The following is a 22,844-nucleotide window of genomic DNA, read 5'->3' on the forward strand; positions in this document are numbered from 1 at the left end:
TGTGTCGCTCTCCAAGCCCGGGCACATCCCAGGCCCGGCGCAGACTCCCCGTGAGGGCAGAGCAGTAAATAAAACCCAGCACCCAAGACAAGGCATTATAAAAGACTCTGAGTGTTCCTTCTCCATTCCAAACACAGACACAGGTTGGCAGAGAAAAGCTTCCCGGGCAGACTCCCCCTCCCCGAGTGCCACAGCGCACGGTGCTCACACCCTCGTGCTTCCACAGCGGGACTTTGCTCCCCCTGCGTCACATCCAGAAGTAAATACTTCAAAGGATGGCAACAGGGAGGAGACAGAGGTGACCAGGCTGTAAATCTGCCTCCCAGCTGCAGTGCTGGAGCACAGGGGAGCACGTTTGAGCTGGCACAGACCAAGCTGGGGAGTGATGGATTGCCTGCTAATCCATCTGCTCTGAGATTTGCTCTCCACCACAAAATACCATTTTAATAAAGTGCTGTTGGCTCGTAACTCACTCAGTGTCATGAGAGGAGCTCACCTCAGCCTGGGGTTGCCATCCCCTGTCCCTGCAGGGAGTGTTACATAGCTGGGTGCCACCTCCACAGGGACAGCAGTCACCCTGGAGCTGATGGCCTGGGAGGCTGCCAGAGGTGACAGGGCCCTGCCTTTAGATCTTGGAGGAGGCAGGAGTTCCCTCCCCTGTCCCACTGCACAGGAGCAGCAGCAGTGACAGCACCAGGGTGGGCAGCAGAGCTGGGGACACCAGTGGCCTGCCTGGTTCTGCTCCTGAGCCCACCAGCTCCTTCCTGCCAGGTGAGCCCCTGAGCTCAGCCACAACCACCAGTGAGAAAAGGCTGCTGTCGGTTCCTGTGTGAGGAGAACAGCTCAGCAAGGCACTCAAGGGCGCAGATTTGGGTCATGTTTGCACCATGTAGTTACAGAAAGGGCCTCAGAGCAGAGCACAGGGTTCAAATGCAGTTCAAACTCAGGAAAAAAAAAAAATCAGGAGATGTTCTGACCTGTCTCTTATATGCTCACAAGCAGAATGAATGTCAGCTCATCAACACAGGCTCGTGTTCAGGACTTGACAATGGCACAGTTCTCAGCTGCTCCAGAAATGCAGCACAAGACTCGAGTTGCAAGAGCAGCTGGAGGGCAGCAGTGGGAGCAAAGGAGCCCCTGTCATCTCTGGAGACTGTGCTGGACACCTTTGTGCCAGAGAGACCCCCTGAGCCCTGCCTGCTCACCTCCTGCAGAGAAAGGGCAGTTACTTGGGGGAAAAATTCCTGGGGCTGCTCTCAGACTACCTGTGTGGACCCCAAGGTAAGCAGGTGAGTCACACCAAATCCACCCCTGGAACACAAAGCCTGTTCTGAGCCTGTGAAGGACAACACAAGAGGGATGCCACGTGGGGATGTGAGCAAGGAGGTAGGTCATGGATCTGGGGAAAAAGGGTGAGAAATACCTCTGCTGGACATAAACCTCACAAATGAAATACATGGGAGTAGCAGGCTTGGACAGGCCCTTGGCTCCCACTGGCTCTGGGACACTGCAGAAATGTGAAATGGCTGGAAGGGATTTGGGGTTTGGGCCCCTCCAGCAGGACAGGCCACACAGACCAACACAGCCAGTGGTATTTCAGCAAAGGGGTCCTTTAATTCAGTTGCTTCTGCCTCCTTTAAACCACGTTGCTCTCTGGAGCAGTTTAAAACCACGAGATCCAAGGCAGGCTGAGGCAGCACCCCTTCCCTTGCACCAAAGGACACACCTCTCCCAACCGACCATCCCACCGAACCACAAGACCCTCCCAGCTCTCTCCCGGGGCCTCAGCCCCACGCGCGCTGGTCCGAAGCCCTGCAGACTTCTCACACCGGGGTTCCTCTGGGGAAGGGCAGCAGGGGGTTCCCACCAGTCCCTTTGTTTTCTTCAGCACCTTCTGTTTTCAGCCACTCCATCTTCTGCCTGTGCTGCTGCACAGCGTCGGCCACGCGGGCGTCGATCATGGCCTCGGTGAGAACGCCGTCCTCGGAGGCGTAGGCTGCTGCCTGCAGAGGGACAGGCAGGACACACAGGTCAGGGATGGCAGCTCTCTCTTGTTCTCCGTGCATGTTTTCCCCCACACCCCCCCAGCACAACCCCCAGGCTGGTTCTCAGGCAGTGGTGGCACCCGGAGCGGTCGCTGACAGGCACGACAGGCACCTCGGCCCTCCTGCCTCTGGATTTCCCGGGAGATGAGATCTTTGCTTTCAGAAGAGACAAAGTGAACCCTGCTGAACTCATGGTCAGGCTGCAGCCACACCTGGCCTGTTGAAATTCCCTGTCCTGCTTCAGCAGCCCTGCACTGTGGGAAGCCAGTGAGGTAAAGAGCAGCAGGGGCAGGATGGGGATTGAATGAGCCCACCCAAGGCAACAGGAAATGTTTGAAACACCTGCACAGCAGAACCAGCACCAGTGCTGGGGTGAATATGGGCAAGGTGGCATCTCTACAGTGATGTCTAACACGCAGTGATCTTGCTTTCCTCATGCTCAGCTCTCCCCCTGTACCCTTTTGTCCCCCTTCTTTTCATCCCACAATTCCTGTCCCTCCAGTCGTGCTTGGTAAGCACTCGGTCCTGCAGCTGCTACAACAGGCAGCACAAATCTGATCACAGCCCCTCGGAGAAAGGGCTGTAAACTCCTGACAGCCTTGCCAAACACCCCCCAGGGGATGCAGGGCTGTGGGACTCCTCTCCAGCTGCAGCAAGAGGACTGTGCCCCTGGCCCACGCAGCCAGGGCAGCTGGAACTGCACTGATCATCCTGCAGGTGACAACGTGCAGCCAGTCCCCTCCGAGCAAGGGGAGGATGTTTATGCTGTTAACTGCACCCATCTCCAAGGAAACAGAGCAACTCCCAAGCTGCAGATTTCTAAATCTGGTTCCTCCCCCTGCAAGTGCTCCCCTGCAAGAGCGAATCCATGTCCTGTTCCCTGTGCAGTTATGGAATGAGGGGGTTTGACACCACGCAGGGTGGGACCCCCTCCAGCTCCTCACACCCACACTGCCTGCCCTAAAGAGCCCCAAATTTCTGCCCACATCTCCCTCCACAGAGCTGTCACGGCCTGGACAATCTCTCTGCAGGGTTTGCAACATCCCAGGCAGGAATATTAACCTGGGCTTTCACGACAGACTGAGGTGTTTGTAAGGGACTGCACGCAGGCTCCATCAGTCATCAACAGTGCAAAACATCAGTTATACCAGGAAATGAAGTTTACTGCACAAGCACCACAGAAATAAATTCCAGTGAGACCATTTCCTGCACCCCCTGGCCAGAGGTGATGATGATGATGAGGGAGGAGACAAAGCCCAGGATAAGCTGTTGCACAGGTACCATCCCAGTACTGTAGGTTATACCTGCCTATTAGACTGGTGTTACCTCACTGCAGGAGGAATAATTATATCAAGAAATGAGCAAAAGGTCACCCAGTTTGGTTCTCAGCCTCCTCTAACCTACTTTCCAGCCCTTTTTGGGGAACTGGTTAGCTCACAAAAGGGCTTTCTGCACAAACCACAGAGCTGGTTTTTCCTGCAAGAAGCATCAAACCCTTTGCAAAGATCCTTCCCTGTGCAAAACCCTTGCAATCCTTCCTTCAGGCAGCAGTGAGAAGTCAGGCTAATGCTCCTGCTTGAGATTAGGAGTAAACAGTGGCCACAGGGAAGGAGAAGGTCTGTAAACAGAGAATTCACTCTGCATTAAAAGCACTTGTCCTGCTTTCACCGGCAGAGCAGGAGGCATCCTCAGCACAGCCAGGCTGCCACTTCCACCCCACCAGGAGGAAAGCACAGCTTCCATAACCTGCCAAATATTTACACAACACCCACCACAGCCTCACCTGCCTTCCCTCACCCCCCTGTCCAGTTTTTTTCTTGCAGGACCTGCCAATGCAGCCCCCCCCAGGCAGGAGCACGGGGTGTCTGAGAAGGGCCAAGGTGCTTTCCTGGGATGCACTGGGGTGTCTGCACAGCACAGACAGAGGATGCCTTCCTTCCCTCCCCTCCCCTCCTCCCTGCCACTGCACAGCCCATCCAGCCCACTGTGGAACCTCCTGCAAAGCTGTGCAGTTCACGCTCTGCTGATTTTCTCAATGACTTTCTATTTTTAGAAAGCCTCAGGCCCTTGCTGTCAAGAAAGCAAATGGGAGAAGCAGCTGCCCCTTCTGGGAGTAGCTTGCACACACACAAAAATGGTACCAAGGCTCATTTATATTCATACCTCTGCCTCCTGCATGGACACATTTTAACCCATTTTCTCCTAGTGCAGCTATTCCTGGTTTACAGCTCCACTCCAATCACGAAATAAGCCAAAAACAAAGTGTTTGGTGGGGAAGTAGAGGGAGGAACAGATGACAAGTCTAGCCTAGATGACCTCATGCTTCATTTCAGCCAAGACTCCTGGTTTATTTTAACCTGGCCAGACTAATCTGTATCCTTCGAATCACATTTATAATAAAAATAGCCTGATAAAAAAAAAATCCCACACAAGCACTATTTTTAAAACACAAACAAGGTTCAGGGAGTAAAAAGGCATTTGTGTCAGTGGCATAAAAGGCAAGGAAATGACAGGAAGCTCACACTGGGACATAAAACTCCTGGGAATTCTCCTGATGTGCTGCCAAAACAATTTTCCAAGATTACAGCTTGGAATAGTGAAAGGTTGATTGTTTTGGTTTTTGTTTTGGGTTTTTTTTGACATTTTATCTAAAGCACATCAAGGGGTTTTAAGCACAGGGTGCAGAGCTAGAAAGGCTGCACATTACTACAAACAGATCTGAAGGGAGTTTTTCAGTGTATAAATGCACCCAGTCCATATTCTAGTCCTAAAGGGTTAGATCTGGGGGATGGAAAAGCACAAGGACAAAAGGGAATGCTCAGTCTCCTGCAGAAGAGATTAAAATGGATTTCTAGCACGCAGACTATTAGCTGTGCCAGACAGCAATATTTTTCCCAGTGCTAGAGGTTACACTCTCTGCCTCTCTGCATCTTATTTTTTTTTTTCTGTTGGTAAATTCAGGACAAATCAAACGAGACTGAAACAAGAGTGAACCAGAACTTGGTGTAAATGACAGCCAATCCATCTCAAGCCCAGCTTATGGTGGAATTAAGCCCAGGAAAGCTGCAGCTGTTGCTCAGTTTAACTGAGATGCTTTTGTTAAAGGGCAATATTGGCAGAAGAATCCAAAAAATATTTTCCTGGGAACTTGGCTGCAGGGCCACAGGGCAGCAGAGTGGCACTGCTGCTGCCCAGGTACTCCTGGCAAGGGCTGACAGTTGTGATGGTTCCTCCTCCAGCTGCTTCAGAACTTCACCCCTCCCCAAACCACCCCCGAGATTCGGTTCTGGCCAGGAGAGGTGACCCCAGGGAAGGCAGGAAGAGCTGATGGCATCTCCAAACTCCATCAGGTCCCTGATTTCATGGGTAAAACTCAAGTGTGCATTCACAAAGGTGCTGCTGATTATGGAGTTTATCCTGGGCAGGGCCAGGGGTTGGGCTTTGATGATCCCTCCCAGCTCAGGATGTTCATGGATTCTGTGACCAGGTTATTTCCCACATCAGCCATCTCTGGCATGCAGCACCTTGAATCCAAAATTCAGCTGTACAGGGAGTTTAGGAGACCAACAGCTCAAGAGTTAACAGTGGATCTGCAGCACACAACCACCCTACAGCTGTTCCATGCAGCTGAGGGAAGCCTGACAAGCGTTTTTTGAGTCAGTGATGCTGGTTCCTACAGCCCCTACCTCCCCTGATCCCCTCCCTGGGATGTGCCACAGCACTGTAGCTATGCAGTTCACTTGCCTTGCCAGGCTATTTTTAACTCTGCTCAGCTCCCTGACCCAGTTCACAGCACAGCCATGCACAGGGGTGCTCCAGCACCAGGGGAAGGGGAGCAGGAAGGCAGGAATGTAAGGCAGGAATAGCACTGCCAGGAATGCTTGTAAATGCAGCTTTAATCCTGCCCTGATAGCCCAGAGCGCTGCACCAGCTACAGAGATCTCTACAAGTTCTCTGTTGGTGCTAAACCCAGAACACCAGCACCACTCAGGAGATCAGCAGGGGTTTAGAGTTTACAGCTCTGCCAGGGAGCTCCCAGGGCAGTGCTCCAGACAAGTTTTATCCCATTCTGGATGCCCTCACCAAGGAAACACCATCCACATGTCCAGTCCCCACCTGGCACACCCCACCTGCCCAACAACAGAGCCCCCTGTTCCAGCACACCAGCAACTTTGATTCTGACACAGATGAAGCTTCTTGCAGCTCCTACATCAAAGCAATCCGTGTATTTTTTGCCCACCCTCTCCTGCACGGTTTTATTTTAAACCACTTTGAGCGTTTTATGACAGCAGAGAGGAGAGAACTTCCTGCTGCAATTTGCCATGGAACCTTGTTAATAGGCCTGGCACTATGAGGCACATTTTAAAAAGCTATCAGGGCAACGCTGAGGAATTAGTCACCCCCACCTTCCCCTTCCTTCATGATCACTTAAAGGATAAATGATAAAAGCTGAGGTCATTGCTGGGGACTAATGACAAGCTTGCAGATAAGGGGTGATAAAAAGCAACAGGATCATTTATCACAAGTTTTTATTACTGGAAATACCTGGCAGTAAAGCCTTTAGCACACATGGGGCAGATGACAGCACAGAGTTTGAAATATGCTTCAGTAACACAAAATTCACCTAGTAAAGTTAACCAGCTGTGTGCTACCAAAGAATAAAATAACAGCTCTCAAATGGCTGCTTTGGACCCTCAGCTCATGATTGCTGAGGTTCAAATTAATTTAGGTTAGAAAGGATAAATATTTTCTGTACCTTTAAAGGTGGAAAAAAACAGTAGTAGGAGGAATGAAATGCATAAACTTTGTAAAATGTTGGTGACCTGCTAAACTAAATAAAAAATTTAAAAACTAAACAAAAAGCCACTTTGTTTGTTCAATCCCTGAAAGGAAGCTGACATGGGTAAGCTACATGAGGTACAATTTGGAGCATATTCCTTAAATTGATATTTCTAGGTTAGTTCATGAAAATGCACAATCCCTAAGAAACTGGCAGCTGTGACAAAACAAGGTGAAAGGCTGATTTAAAAATAAAAGAAGCGCTTAAGCTTGTTAAGCAGGTGAATAATTGTACTCCAAGTGACTGCTTTTTTTATTTCTATATAGGGAGAAATAAATGCTCCATTTCCAGTTGGTTTTGTTTCTTTAGTTACTCCAGTTGCACTACAAATGTGTTTAGAACAAAGTAGGGAAGCAGGGGGGTTTAGTGCCCTAATGCTGTCGATACCTGAGGCACTTCCTGAGCTGGACCATCAGTCATGGCCAGCATGATTTGCCCCCAACCCATTTCAAACTCACCTGCTTTACCTAAATTCAGTGAGGGATTTTCTACCAGTGATGGACTTGATGATCTTGAAGGTGTTTTTCAACCTGGATGGTTCTATGGTCATCAAAACTATTCCTGTTTATGAGATGAGGAGCTGTGCTGATACTCTGACACCCACCCCAGAGCCAGGAGCGTTGTGGGACCACCCTATGGACATAATGGAGCTTTCAAAGGGAGACAAGCTCCAAGAATCCAAAATCTGACCCTCAAACCTTCCAGAAGGGGAGAAGGAGCCCAGTGTGAAAGCCCCACTCACCTGCCAAGCTACAGCAAGCTGTGAGATCTCTCTGCCAGACATGCCCTCGGTCAGCCTGGCGATCTCCGAGCACTTCTTCCCATAGTCAAACTGGGCCAACTTCAACCTCCTGGGAGACACAGGAACCAGGGTTAGTTGACATTTAGCCACATGACACTGGAGTTCCAATGGTGTTGCTACTTGCATTATGGCCTCCACTGCAGCAGCCTCCTAAATTTTAAGGCCACAGCAAACCGTGACACAAAATCCTAGGATGGCATCTCATCCTGTAACAGGGAGAGGCATCTCTCCAACTCTTCACTGTGCCACTTGGTTAAAGTGACAAAATACAAAACACACAGAAAAGGAGGTGAAGAAAAGCCACAGAATTGCCCAGGGTGGGAGGTGTGCAGGGACACTCACTGTTTGCCCTCTGTGGCTGGTTTCAGGACGTGCCGATCGAAATACATCCGGACGAGCCGCTCCCGCTCCTCCAGCTGGGGCAGATCAAAGTTCACCATCTCATCTATCCTGTCATTGATAGCCCAATCAAACTGCTCAGGCTGGTTGCTTGCTAAAACAAGCATAAACCTGGAATGATGAAAACAGGAGAGGAAAGACTCAAAAAACCCGTAAAAACAAAAATCAATGAACTCGTCTGAACATCGGGAACTGCCACGGTCGGTACCAAAGACATTTCATCACCTGGGGAGATGAAGATACCCTAGAAACAGCTTTGTAACAGCATCTCAAGGCCCATGCTAAAATGCAGTGCTGTTTGGGCTATTCAGAACAGTCTCATGTGTGCAGAGAGACATTCAGAATGAACATCATGAACCAAAGCTGCTCTGTTTCACCAAGCTCTGCTCCGCTGTACAGATGTGCTGCTTCCAGGTCCTGCTCTCTCCTGCTGCATTTTGAAGCTAGAAAATCCTTTTTTTTTTTTTGCTTTGTAATGATGCTTCTTCCCTGTGCCAATACTTTAATGCTTTAATTGATGTTACCAGCTTAATAGTGCACAATAATTTGCAATGGGCTTTTAACCACAGCTATTGGAATATCGACGTTCCTCTTGTCTGTTTGAATCACGGTCTACAAGGGGCCGTGTTCCTTGCTGTCATTTCTGAGGATAACTCTGCCAACCCAAGAGCCACAGAGGCAGGAAACTGTGGCTTTTCTCCCCAACAAGGACTTCCCCCAAGCTGCAGAAACACAGCCTGGATAAAGGGCTGATATTCAACCTGATCCTCAGGCACTGCTCGTTTCCATCATGACAACGACACAAATGAGCAAGAGGTGCTGGCACAGTCTGATACCCCAGCAAGAAGATGTTGGGAGGTTTAAGCCAGCAATTCACATTGCTCAGTTATGCTGGTGACAATTCACTGCTCAAGTAACAGTTCTCCTCAGGGTCTCACCAAAGCAGCCACATTTACATGGCCCATTACACTTATTCAAGTGAACTCCCGTTCATGGATCCAGGACTCCTCCTTGCCCAAAGCAGCAATAAGGCTGTTGAGAAGTCAAAAGCAGTGCATGAATCACAAGGGCATGTTCAGCGTCCTAGAATGGCTCATGGTTTAAAGCAGGGCTGAATTCAACATCTGCTCAACTGCTCTGAGGGGAGGCAGAGCACCCCCAGCACCCAAACAGAGCCAGAGCAATTTAACAGCAGGGGAAAGAAAGAACCCTCCCCTTGAAAGAACCCTGACCCTGCCACCCCCTGCCTTGCAAGTACAGTATCATTTAATAACAATAAACTCAGCCTTACAGAGCAATTCTCTGCATAATTTCAGAAGAGATTTGCTATCCTCCCAAAGGGAAAAATGAAGCTCTTGCAGGCTCAACACCTTGCTTTCTAACCATTTATTTCAAGACACCCCGAGGATGGAAAATGCCCTGCTTTTGTCCTTCCTGAATGTTCCTTTCAATGTCATGAGGTTACTGTAACAGCTATTTCATTCCAACACTGCTAAGGGAGCAATTCATCACAAGAAACTCACTCTCCTGCATACACACACTTTTCTTGTTGGCTCAATTTCTTTGTACAAGTTTAACAACTAAGTAAAGTTCACACACACACACACATCCCCAAAAAAATCAAATATTACTTGAAAAAGGTCGAGGAAAGGTCACCTCTCTATTCTGGGTTTTGTTAAACCAAGCAGTGCTGTGCAGGAAGTTCACATCAATGTGACATGGTGAGCACGGCTGGATGGACAGTGACAGTCACAGACATCTGCCAGCTCAGCCCTGCAATCCCACGTTCAGCAAACCCGGGAAGGGAACAGCTCTGGGATCCCTGAATTCACGAGCAGCGCTGCTCACAGATGTTCTGAGCAGCTCAGGCGAAAGGAATGGAGTCAGATTTGAACTCATCTGCCCCCAGGTTCCTGCACACACACATGCACCAGGTGGAAAGAGGTCACCAAGGCACTGGAGAGGAACAGCAGCTCAAAGAAGCACCTGCTGAAGTATTTTTTTCCAAGAGCATCCAGCCAGGATCAACTCCGAGCTCTCTTTTGTGATATTGATTTTCATGGGCCCAATATTGTTCTTGTATAAACAGCCACTTATCAAAAAAGAAAACATTAATCAAGCTGTCCAAACACCATCCCAGTCTCAGGAAACAATTTCTCCACAGTTCTGTTTTCCAAGTGCCAGGAAGGGATAAAGGAGGAGCAAGTTGCACTCAACACATAAATTGAAAAGGGGAGATTGTTTGCAGATTTTTTTTTTAAGCCCTCAGCAGCACATATCATTCCCAACTTTCATTTGTACACCACAGACCCTTTACAGACCTTTCCTCCATCCAGAGAAATCCCAGCTGCTGGAAGGGCTGGAACTGGATACTCACTTGTTGCTGTGCTGCCCTGTTCTGTGCAGGAATGCATTTAAAGTTGCTCTGAGATCTTCACTGATTTTCTCCTGCAAAGATGAAATCCAAAGGGAGATCAGCTGCTGGGCTCTGCAGCCAGGTCACAGCTCTAAGCAGCATTATGGACAAGGGGAGTTCTGTTATTGTCAAGCACTTGAATTACAGTAGAACCCAAACCACTGTAATACCTTGGGGGAAAAGGATCAATTTATATACCCAGGAGAAATGTTAGGAACTAAAGGTTCCAGTAGAGATTACATATTTATCCACACTCATCCAGTGATTTTGATTCCAAACCCAAGGCTGCAGCCACTGGCCCAGGTGGCTTTCCCTGCTGAACACTATTTTAGCTGGGAAGTCCAGCAAGATACAGGAAAATAAGCCAGAGCAAAGACTTCACTTATACACTCAAAGCAGTTTTCTAGAGAGAGCTCTTTAAATAGACCACTGGGGTTCAAGCAGCAGGTCCAGACTGAATGCACAGTGTGGTGACTGACTTTGAAAACACAAATTATTTGTCGAGGGGAAGATGCTGGTGCAGCTTTGCTAACATAGCAAAAAGTAGTTTTGTCATGAAAAAACCCCCTGAGATAAACATCTGCTGGGAGAAAACACAAACCCTGCAGGGCACCAGCTCTGCAGTGTGAGCAACCTCCCTCTTGTTTTCAAGATATGCCTCTTTCCTTGCTGCTGTGCCACCCATCCCCTGCAGGGAGGGACCCTCAGTCGGGCTGGAGATGCTCATTCCGCTGAGCTGCGAGATGCTGATGTCTTGTCTCTGCATCAGTTAATTAGGTGAGCACCGAGGCCCCTGCCAGCCCTCATCTCTTGCCAGTGGAAGGCAGTTAATGAGACTGAACAGGGCTGCTGGCTGGTGACAGACACAGACAGAGCACTCACCGTGGCCCTTTTCCGCAGGAACGCGTCCGCCTCATCCACGAACAGCAGGAGGCTGCGAGAGGAAAGCACAGCAACAGGACAGGTAAGTGAGGCTCAGACAGCCCAAGGATCCTCCTGCCCCACTGCCAGGCACCCAGAGCTGTGCCCAGGTGAGCTCCCAAAGGATTGCACAGGCAAACTCGTTTCTTCAGGCAACGCTTCCCACCGAGCTGCAGCAACATCTCCATTGCCCAGCAGTTGAGAAAGGGATGGGATTGAGACACCTCAGGCCATAAATCTGACCCCAAGCCTCTGGAGTTGTGTTTTTTTCCTGCTGTTCAGAAGACTGAAGCAATTCTAGGGCCCATGACCTCAAACTCCCCCAGATTTTTAAATACCTAGGAGTTTTCACAGGCAGGGTTTGGCAATGGGCTTGTATCTGACAGTGCTGGTGTGTCACAGCCAAGCTGCAGGAGATATCTGAAATGCAGAGAGTGCTTATTTTATCATTGCCTCCTATTTAGAGAAATGTGTGCAGGGTTACAAGACAGGCACACAAGCACAGAAAAAACCTTGGTGGCAACAGCACCTTCCTGCCATTTTTCTTCCTTGTGCCATTCTGAAGAACCTCAACCCAGAGTCCCCTCCTCAACTTGCTTTGTTGTTTTGAGAGGTTTTTTCTCTTCCAAACCACACTGGCACTAAGGGTTTTTACTACCTGTGGAGCAGTGAATTAATAAAGTCCATGAATTATTCACAAAAATAAATTCACTTATAACCCAAGGGCAGTGCTCTTCCCAAGAGACTAAGCCTGTAAAGATGTTTATCAATAACAGAAGTTGCTCACAAAGCTGTCACAGCTTGTATTACCTCCTTGCCAAGCTTCAAACCCAGCTTTTTTTCCAGGGGATTTCAGGGCCTATTAACATCTTTTACTCAACCCCAGCCTCTCAGAAAATATTCTCAGCTACAGAGGAGTGTCTTTTATCACAACAGCTTTCAGCTAATAAAGGCAACACTTCCTCACAGCTAACACTGGTGGAGATTCAGAGTAACACCTGCTTAAATCCTTCAGTGTTACTGGAGGTGAGAATATTCATCTGGACACATGTAACCTTTGATCAGGCTACCTGAGGTGCATGAAGTTCAAGTGCACGCAAGTTTTTATCAGGGCAGAGGAACTCAGAGCCAGGCAGTGCTGTGAGAGAATTCTTTAGTGGGAGCATCCAGCAGTCTCCATCCAGCTGAGTATCCTCACATCTCTTCCAATTTCTGTTTCTGAGCTCGCTTAAATTCTCACACCTTCCCTTCTATAGCTCCTCAGGGTAGGAGAAGCTTAAAAAATTTAAATTCTTAGGACATTTCTGTGCCTTTTTTTTTTTTTTTTTGGGTTAAGGGGAAATAGAAACATTTAGGTGATGAATGCAGCAAGGATTAAAACAGACACTGCAAGATAATGTCCATCTAAAGCAATCAGAGAACACATAAATCACTGGTTGGCCATATTTACAGAAGATCTGAGATCAAGACAGCACAAAACCCAAACTGACACCCACTGAAAATTCTATATTTAATTTAAACATCCTGGCTGGACAAGCAACTTCTCAGCTACCTCTGCACTGCAAAAATCCATTTGCATTAGGATGAGCAAATTAACTCCATACTCTTACAAAATCAGGGAGTCAAGATTTAGCCTCAATAGCTTGTCTGCAGACAGAAGTTTGCTTTTAAAGGTGACTGAAAAAGCACAACAGCTTGTGACTTTTACACCTAATGCCAACGCCTTTAGCATCTGTCTCCTCCTTATCCTCATTTATTTCTTATAATTCACTGCTTCTGCTTGAGAACTCAAAAGTAAACACTATCAGTGTTTATAATCTGGGCAGCAGAAGAGGGAAGATAATATTCAGAGAGTGTAAACAACTGGTTGCACCTCCATTTGTGCTAAATCTTCTAACTTCTGTCAGAACACTCATCCCCCTGAAAGAAACGTGTCCCAGCTTTCAAGTGGGCAGCATCTCCCCCCCTGCCTGGTGAGATCAGCTCACAATCCAGTTATGACTGATCTGGAAAATCTGAGGTAAACAAGGAGGGTTTGAGGGAAGAGAAGAGCAAAAGCTTTCAGCCTTTTAAATATTACCAAGCAGGAAGAATTCCCCCACTCCAGGAAAACTTCAGATGTCACGTTTGGTCAGTGTTACCCACCCTGTGCTCTAGTATTGCTCAGTAACAGGAACTGAATTGCTGTGGTGAGGTTTTTAGAGCAAGAACCTAATCCAGGACCCAGGGAACAGGTACTTACCCTCTCCTACTGGTGTTGGCCCAGTCAAAGAGTTTGTGCATGGCTGTGACCCCCTCCCGCCCCATGGGGGCCACGTCCCCTCCTGTCATGATGGCATAATCCATGCCTGAGTGCACAGCTAATTTCTGGAGGGAAACAAAAGCAGAGAGTTCCATTCACTGCAAGGCCCCTGAAGATGAGGGAGAAAAGATGAGTTTACTCCTATCAGTGTGCTTATTGGCAGAGGCTCAGTATGCTCAGAGAAGAGAGTACTTTAGTCACTTGGTGTCAACTTTTACTCGTGTATTGTTTATTTCTTCCATTTCTGTCCATCTCTACTGTTTCCAAAATCCAAACTAGGTGGCACGCTGCCAGAAAAACTCCTGGGATAGGGGTTTAATGGCAGGGTTGTTACCTTGGCAAAGAGAGTCTTCCCAGTGCCAGGAGGACCGTACATGAGAATGTTCCTGTACAGGCTTTTGTTCTTCTTGGTGTTCCTGGTTGCTATGGCAATGTCTCTCACACGAGCTTCCAACTGTGGCTGCAAGACAAGAGTTAAAACTTAAGGAACAGAAAGGACCAAGAGACCTGCACCTATGCCAGCTTCCCAGATCAGTACCTGCAAGAAGGAGGCAGCATCCGACAGGCTCAAGCTTTTAAGTCTTAACTTCAGCTGCTCCTGACTCCAGACCAGGCTCATTTCCTGTCCTATGTCAGGATTTACTTCATTTTCTGTCCACTTGGCTACAGTTCTTTTGTAAGAAAAAGCAGCAGTGCAGGAAGCAGTGCAGTAACTACTACAGATAACACCTAAATATAATAGAGTAACTACTACAGGTACCACCTAAATATTCACTTCCTACTGGATGCCCTGGGAGGGATAAGTCAGAACACAAGCAACTCTTTGCAGTGCTAATTCCTTCACAAGTCATGTCTATATTTACTACTGCAATTGTGGATACTGGGAGAAAGCTATTCCTGCAGGAGCATTTTCTCTCAGCAGCTTCAAGGAGCTCTTAAATTTGCCTGATATATCCAGGAACCAAACTCAGAAGCAAATATACAGAAGCAGCACTAATTAGCAAGTCAAGAACCATTCAAAGGTGGGCAAATGCACACAGTGCTTAGGACTTTTTGGCCTACAAGCAGATCAAGGTCCTTAGGGATCAGATGGGACAAGTGGAACGTCAATCTTAACATGCTGACTCCAGAGAGAAACTGCAGCAGAGCAAGGACTGAGCTACGATTTCCAACTGCTTTTCACAGAGGAGAAAAGGTTAACAGACTGCTTAATGCACGTCACACTGAACACAGGAGCTTATTTATGGTCTCGGTGCCCCAAGGGTGCTATGCCTCCAAAATTGCTGGAATTACAGCTTTTGAAGTGAGTTTAAGGAAACAGCCCTTCTTATTTAGATTCTAAAGCCATCCTTCACGGAGCAGGCCAGGCAAACAGAGTACTCACACTGAGAACAACTCCTTCAAGGGCATCCTGAGCCTTGCTGGTGAGACGTTTACCAACCTAGAGGGGACAAATTCAATTACTCACATAGAGAACAGCCACAGGATTTTAACAGCTCACCTGGACAAAAAGGTCATAAAACACCAGTGAGCTCAGCCCACCTCTGCTCCCTCCAACACTGGGTTTATTCAGAGACCCCCTGCAAAGGGAGTTTTGCATCCTCCTGGCTGAGGGTGACACAGAAGCAAAGCTGAGCTGTACCTTGATAGGATGTTTCAAAGCTTCCAGCACAGTGATCCGGGAGGTTTCCCTCACCAGGGAAGGTTTGCCCAACCGTGCCTCAATGTATCTGCCCGCTACTGCAGTGGCATTTTTGGCAGAGTAAACCCCCACTGCCAGCAGGGTCAGACCTGCCACCTGCAAAGAAAAGGGGGAAGGGTTAGGAAAAAAACACTTGGCAAGGCAATGGTGTTGTGTGGAGCAGCCCCTGGTAGGGAATTGAGGTTCAGGGACGACTGCTGAGCAAGAGGGGGTTATTTTTGGTGAGGTGTCACTGTCTCACACTCCCTGTTCATGGGACATTCACTGCACAGAGAAAGGCAGAGGAGTCACAAGGAAAGGATACAGTCCTGGGTGCAGAGGTATGTACATCCTGCTCAAAATGTGTGGGGCTTTTCAGACTTAAAATTAACTTGAGCAATGAAGACAAACAGCCACATCAACCAGGTGCTGTCTGCCAGACCTCCCCTCACTGTGCAAGACAACGAATGCTGAATTAAAGATGCCAGGATGAACATCTGAACTGGGGCTGCCACCGAGGCAGTGCACAGGAGGGAACAGAAAGGACCAGCCAGGGAACACCTGCCAAAGGTGACAGTCCCAACATGCCAGGGAAATAGGCACTCCAGAGTACCACAGCCCAAACCACATGGGAATTACCACCCCTGAATTAGACTGTTCTGTCAGAAACCCCAGAGGATGAGACATTGCCATCGATTCGCCAGTGAAGCAGAAACACTCCAGGCTTAGGAGTCAGCTTAAAGCTGATGCCAATAATTTACATCAGGGAAAGGCCACACAGACAAAAGAGCAAACTGCAGCAATTGCTTTTAAAATAAGCAGGCTTCTCCTGCAAGTACAGCCCAAGGTCAGAAGCCCCAAGGACACCAAGGATGGCACTGCTCAGTAAACCATGAGACACCATCTGTTCGCTCTCTCTGCTTAAATGGGTGACATCACTTTCGCTCGGGGTGGAAAACGTGGAGGGTTCAGAACTGAGAGCTCTGGGATGCAAAGAATAAGGGAACCTCCACACCTGATTCATGCACTCCCACACCACCCAGTCCTGAGCAAAGTCACAGCTCACACCTCTACCTGGATGGATCTGATGTCAGTATTTCAGATTTTTGGACTTCCCTGACGTTCATGTTACAAGAGACAGAGAAATGGAGCTGTAAGACTGACAGCTCTGTATCAAAACAAGAACCCAATTACCACGCTAGCTCTAAAAATCAGCCTGATTACAGTGCCTACCTGGTTAGCATGCAAAGGGCTGGATCTCTGATCAAGGAACAAAGTGAATTTCCACTAAAAAGCATAACAAGCCCCAAAAAACATGGAGCAGAACATCTGGGGTTCTGCTTGGATGGGGAAGAGGTAGGAAAAGAGCAATACAATAAGCAGGAAGAGCTGAAAATTCCAGCCTCATTCCCAGGAACCCTGAAATAACTGTCTACTTCTTACCTCACAGTCATTTTTCAAAGCAACAGAAAATATGAGTTCCAGCTGTGTTATCCCCTTTCCAAATAATACATTTGCTTTTTCTTTTTTTTTTTTTTTTAACCTAAATGTCCCAAATTCACAAGACAAGAGTGTGTCAGAAGCAAAAATGACCACAATGCAGGAAATCAGTATCTGGGTCAGGTGAATACACAGCTCAAAGCACCAAGCACTGATCTGCACAAGGCTCTGAATACAGAGGCATCCCAGGTACAGATGACAAAAGGATCCATTAAAAGCATGCCTTGTTCTCCCTCAAAGTGTCTTTTGAACCAGCCTGTGTGTATAAAATCAGAGGGTGGAGCAGGTGATGGTGCCTGACTTAAAGCAAAATGTCCATTTTAACCAGCCAGGCTACCAAAAATGTATTTTCACTGGAGTTTTGTGGTAAGAAGTACAATTGAGAAACAACTTTGTGTCCCTAAGAAGCCCTTTTGTCCTGTGAAAAGATGTTGGTCTGGCTTTTAATGAATTTATTTAGGACACATAACAGATCTCTAAGTGCTCTCTAAGCTACATCAAAATTAGATATAAAGCTGTGATAAAAGCAGCAAAGCAAGTTTTAGGTCATCATGGTCTCCAGTTTATAAACACACCAAAGCAAGGAGTTGGTTTAACACACATTTACAGACAGACTTCTCTGGAAGTTACTGGCAGGTATCACAATCTTACCGTGGCTGTAACTTTATCCCAGTCTGTTACAAAAGCACGGAATCCTTCCCCAAAGAGCATCCCAGCTGTCCTGTGGTGAGCAAACAGCAGGGCAAGAAGGAGAAAAAAGGGATTTCAAAGACTGAATTGAAACAATTTACAGGACAACTTGATAATGATCTCCTTCGGAACCAGTCCAAAGCTAAGTGAGGGCTCACCATGGAACTGAAACATGAACAAACACAGCAAATGCATTTATAATCACCTGATGTCTATACCTGATCTGGGATTAAGTCCAAAAAAACATTTGGCCACAAGATGGTATGTATTTATTTCTTTAACACATTATTGGTGCTGAACTGCACTAAAAGGTATTTAATTCTAAAGCTCTTTTGTTATTCCAAATCTCAAAGGACCTAAAATTGACAAATTCCAAAGCTAAATACCCACCCCTCCGGAGACAGACTTTATGGTATACGCTCAGAAAGTGAAAGTACTGAGGGGTTTCAGAGTATCTGAGTCTCAATATTAGAGGACAGGGTTTGAAATAATATGATAGAAAAATTGTAGAAAACTCCCAAGTCTACAAATAGCTTCTCTGGTTCACATTCAGGTGACAGTGTAGCAAGACAAGTGAAAGAGAGGGTTCTTGTTAATACAATTCCTGCTGTTCAGAATCACAGAATATGCTGAGCTGGGAGGGACCCACAAAGGATCATCGAGTGCCGCTCCTGGCCCTGCACAGGCCCATCCCCAAGAGCCACACCATGAGCCCAAGAGGATCATCCAAACGCTCCCTGAGCTCTGGCAGCCTTGGGGCCGTGCCCACTGCCCTGGGGAGCCTGTTCAGTGCCCACAAACCCCCTGGGGGAAGAACCTTTCCCTGAGATCCACCCTGAGTGCCCGGGGTACAACACCGACACTCCTCAGAGCTCTGAGGAATAAACGAGTTTCCCTACATGATGGGAGGACTCTGCCAAAGGAACAAGGCAGGCTGTGCCCTCCTGCTCGTCCCTGCCCGTACTTGAGGGACTCCAGCACGGTCTGGCGGTGCTCAGCGGCCTTGAGGCGGATCTGCTCCCGGATGATGTCCGCGTTCTCCCGCTCCGCCTTGGCGCGGGCTCTGGCCTCGGCCTCCACTCGCAGCATCTCGTTCTTGTGCCTCAGCTCCATCTCTCTCTCCACAGTAGCTTGGGAAAAAATTAAAACCACCAGAACAGCTCAGTCTTTTGGACTGGCTTAACCCCAGGGAGCAGAACCCTTGTAAGGATGAGAAGCAAAACGGAGCTGCCAGGCCCAGATGGGATTTGGGAGGCTCTGTTACTGCAGACACCAGGAATGGTGGCAGACAGGTTAAGATTAAATCTCCTTTCACATCAGTGAGAAACCTAGAACAGCCCAGGAGATGGGATGAGGGTTTCACAGCCAGCATCCTCTGTCTTCACAGGAAGAAGGAATCCTGACTGCACCAGCAGGGCTGCTTGGTACCTCAGTGCTGCCCACGTCATGACATTCGTATTTGTGAGCAGGGGGATACTACAGGAGTAAAATAACCCACTGCAGGAGTAAAACAACACACTCCTACAGGGTTTCAGCACTGAGCTTTGTCACATGGATGCTACAGCACCTCCCTCAGATGCTGGGAGTGCATTAGATGGCAGCCAGCAGAGGACAGCACAGCCATCCACATCCACATCCATGCTCGGAGCAAACCGGCCTTTCATTCCCCCAGAGTCACACACGAACTGCCTTAACAATTTTAAGGTTTGGACCCCAGTGGAATCCCACTGGAGTTCTGCAAACCCCCAGGGCAAATGTTTAGAACTGCAGCCAGTAAAACTAATCTTGGAAGCAACTGGTAGTTCTGGTACTACCAGGATTTACCTGTTACTTGCCAATGTGACATTAAACACGTGACATCAACGGAGCATCAACCGATATGGACAAAGAGTCAAAGATCAGTACAAGGAATTCATGGGGCCACACACTCTTACAAGCCACAGAAAAATGACTTACCACGCCTCATGGCCTCCTGCTTCTGCACAGATTCTTCCTGCTTCCTCAGATTCTCCTCATTAGCAAGTTGCTACAGGCAGAGATGACAGCAGAAGATGTGTTAAAAGTGGTAAGAACTCCATCAAGTAGGCATTTGTGTAAGCTCATGCCCTACAAATGTTTTCAAGAAGCCAGTGCTCAGGTTGAAGTGCATTCTTCCCATCTCCCAGATTTATTCCCCTAATCCCATGCTCCTGGCTGCTCTGCCCTAATTCCCAACCTTTGATTTGCCTGGCCAGCAGTGCAGATGCCAAGCAGGTAGTACAGATGAAAGCAACTGTGCCCAGCACCAGCCATTGGCCAGGGCACAGATCCAGATCATCTCTTGGGTTTAAGAGAGCTCCTACCCCATTCCCAGCTGGATCAGAGGAGGAATCCATCTTACCTGCTGTCGCATCTGCTCGTCGTAGCGCTGCCGTGCCAGCTTGTCCTGGTACTGGGCTCTCTTCAAAAAAAAAGAAAAACAGGACTCAGAACACAGAGATTTGGCAGTGAAGAGAGAAGAACCTGAGGGAAATGAGGTTTGGAATGTGCAGGGGGGAAAAAAGCAAAATAAAACCAACCCTGGGTTTGAACATGAACAGGGCAAGATATGGGACAGCCAGTGTCAAAAACTCCTCTGTGCTGAAAAGTCTACAAAGTCTTTGTTTTAAGGTGTTACAGAAATAAAAACACAGAACAAGTGTTTCTTGGCCCAGAAGTTACTTAATTCACTGGGAAAACCAGAGTTTTCGTGCTCTAAAACACAATATTTGGACTGGTGACCGCAAGCAACAGACCTGTCAAGATGTGCTGCCTGTCACACGGGCTCTGGTTTTGACAGATTTACCTGTTCCTCATTTATTTCTCTATCAATTTTCCACTGGCAAATAAACCCAAGCCACCTACACTCCACTAGAAGCGGTCTGAGGGTCCATACCCATCAGCAAGGAGAACTCTGTACAAGGGATGGAACCATTCCCTGTTCCAAACAGATGGATGGGGGAACAGCCTGGAATTGATCTCCTCAGCCACTGTAAAACATGGCACTCCAGGAGTAAATCAGGGCTGAGCTTGTTCTGACTTCAAATGATGCCTTGGGAGCTGCAGGGGGTGAAGAGCCAACTTCCCTGAGCCAGCCCCGTCCAAAGTCCAAACCCTGACAGGATAAAAAGCAACATGTGCCAAATAAGCACTTTCAGCTCATTTCCCAAGCGAGACGATCCATCAGAATTAATCAATTCCCTCATCTCCTGTGCTCTCAAATTAAAAAGCCACCACATATGAGCTATCAGCATAAACTTGGCAACGAGAGCTCAGGAGGACAGAGCTGCCTGGAACTACAAATCAAGCTCAACATTACCAAGCCAGGAGAGAACACGGGCTCAGCCTGTGAACATCCCCACACCTCTGGCTGCCCCTGAGCCCCTTTCCCCCTGCCCCAAAAGGGGTAATTAAAGCACTGGTGGCTTTTCCACGAAGGAAGACACAAAGAGGGTTTCCCATCACTTGGCTTCCCCCTGATCCCCTTACTGCTTGGTGCTGTTTGGTTTCTTCACTGAGTGTTTTCCTCCTCTCCTCTGCCTGTACCCGGATCTGCTCGTTCTTCAGTTGCTCTATGGCAGCTTCATACTCCTGTTAAAATGGATAATTATCACAAATGAACTTAACAGAGAAATGCTACTGACAGCTACATTCTAAGAAATCCATCTGTAATCAGAGTGGTGCCCTTAAAAGGTGACCAATGCCAGTAGAAAGTTAAATAGCATCATAAAATATGACTGTAAGAAATCTCATAATTAACCATTTCAGGATTAAACACTATTTTTTTAAAAATACACCAAACCAACCCTCAAATAACCCTTAAATCCCTTTATAAAACATACGTAAGTCTGTCCTCACCCAGAACAGGCCAAATCAGCTTGTACTTCACCTCCCAGAAGTGCTTTTTTTTAAAAAGAGATAAATAACTTCAGCAAATAATGCTGAACCTGAACAGCAACAGGAAAACCTCACCATCCTCTGCAGGTAGAGATTTGAACTCCTGTCCTCCCCAAACCTGGCAGCTGCCTCAGGTGGGCTGGGTGTCCAACACAGCAGGAGTTCCAAAGCTCCAACATACCTTGAGCTTGGCTTGCTGCTCCAGCTGCAAGGTCTGCTCCTGCATCTGGGCAAGGCTGAGGGCATCTTTGGCGTGGCCTGCAAGGGGTAGCAGGGAGAGATTACAGGCAGAGAAAGGTCTTTTCTCAGGGAAGATGATGCTCAGATCATTCAATCCATTCTGGCTCCCTGGAGCACAGCTCTGCAGCTGCACACTCAGCCCTCCCTGGCAAAAATGGATGTGTTCCCACACAGCAAAGAAGTTCTTCCACATATTCGGGGGAACTTCCCAGGCATGAGTTCCTGCCTGTTCCTCTTGTCCCATTTCTGGGCATCCCCTGACGTCGGGGTTTGGAGATGTAAGTGGAATGTACCCTAAAAACTACATCTAGATAGATAAATCACCAAGTGATTTAAAGGGACTAATCAAGCAGAACAAAGAGACGATGAGGAGGGGAACTGAGGCAGCCAGCCAAGCACACACAGCCGAGCTGTATAACCAAGTGAACTGCCCTGAACAAGGTCACAAGGCAGAACTACAGGGTGTTCAGGCAGAGGAGAGCACCAAAACCCCTCGAAGAAGCCCCTCATGAGGTCTCTGAGGGGATGTTTATATATATTACCAGGATATGCACGTGTGCTAACAGGTGTTGGGAAATGCCATGAATATGCAGCAGGAATGCGGGGAAAACGAATAACCACGTAACAGCTGCTATGGAGATACCCCGGGCTGCACTTTGGCCAAACGATGACCGAGGAAAGAACGCCTTTCTTTGACTTCTGAAAATCACCAACAGGACTGGGGGGTTTCTTTCACGCCACACCCCGAGCAGAGCCCGGCGCATCGCCGAGCACCCCCTTTTCCCCCCGTTTTGGCCACCCCCCCGCCCCGCTGAGGCACGGATGTCCCCAGCCCCTCACGCACGGGACGCGTCCAGCTCCCGCGCCGCCTTGGCCGCCCGCTCCAGGCCCGTGGGGTCGAAGTTGCTCCATTTGTCCTTGGGCGCCTGGCGGTCCCCGGCGCCTCCAGCGGCGGCCCCGCCGGGGGCGGGGGGCAGGGAGAGGCCGCTCCCCCCCACCCCGGGGCCCGCGCCGGCCCCTCCATCCCCGCCGCCTCCTCCCGGGGCGGCCCCGCGGCTGAGCCCGAACAGCCACGACATGAGGGAGAGCGCCC

General features: G+C 48.5%; 1 protein-coding gene across 1 annotated transcript; it reads right to left on the bottom strand.

Moving 5' to 3' along the window:
• Window positions 1–1,589: 1,589 nt before the first annotated feature.
• Window positions 1,590–22,831, bottom strand: LOC126643794 (ATPase family AAA domain-containing protein 3). The gene is made up of 16 exons (XM_050322427.1): window positions 22,596–22,831; window positions 21,693–21,769; window positions 21,104–21,205; window positions 19,977–20,036; window positions 19,553–19,622; window positions 18,561–18,726; window positions 17,558–17,627; window positions 15,368–15,523; window positions 15,110–15,166; window positions 14,060–14,185; window positions 13,666–13,790; window positions 11,385–11,436; window positions 10,464–10,534; window positions 8,030–8,197; window positions 7,628–7,736; window positions 1,590–2,003 (listed from the first exon to the last, which is right to left on the bottom strand). Exons 1-16 carry the CDS (start codon window positions 22,828–22,830, stop codon window positions 1,824–1,826), a joined length of 1,824 nt encoding a protein of 607 aa, XP_050178384.1. The 5' UTR covers window position 22,831; the 3' UTR covers window positions 1,590–1,823.
• Window positions 22,832–22,844: the final 13 nt, after the last annotated feature.

The sequence above is a fragment of the Myiozetetes cayanensis genome, unplaced genomic scaffold, assembly GCF_022539395.1.
Source record: "Myiozetetes cayanensis isolate MyiCay16 unplaced genomic scaffold, myiCay2020 scf28, whole genome shotgun sequence".
NCBI classification, from domain to species: Eukaryota; Metazoa; Chordata; class Aves; order Passeriformes; family Tyrannidae; genus Myiozetetes; species Myiozetetes cayanensis.

Coding starts and splice junctions, on each gene's coding strand:
- LOC126643794 (XM_050322427.1), bottom strand. CDS start 22,830: ATGTCGTGGCTGTTCGGGCTCAGCCGCGGGGCCGCCCCGGGAGGAGGC. Junction 13,791..14,059: donor GGAAGACTCTCTTTGCCAAG/GTAACAACCCTG, acceptor GTTTCCCTCCAG/AAATTAGCTGTGCACTCAGG. Junction 7,737..8,029: donor CCAGCCACAGAGGGCAAACA/GTGAGTGTCCCT, acceptor TGTGTCTCCCAG/GAGGTTGAAGTTGGCCCAGT.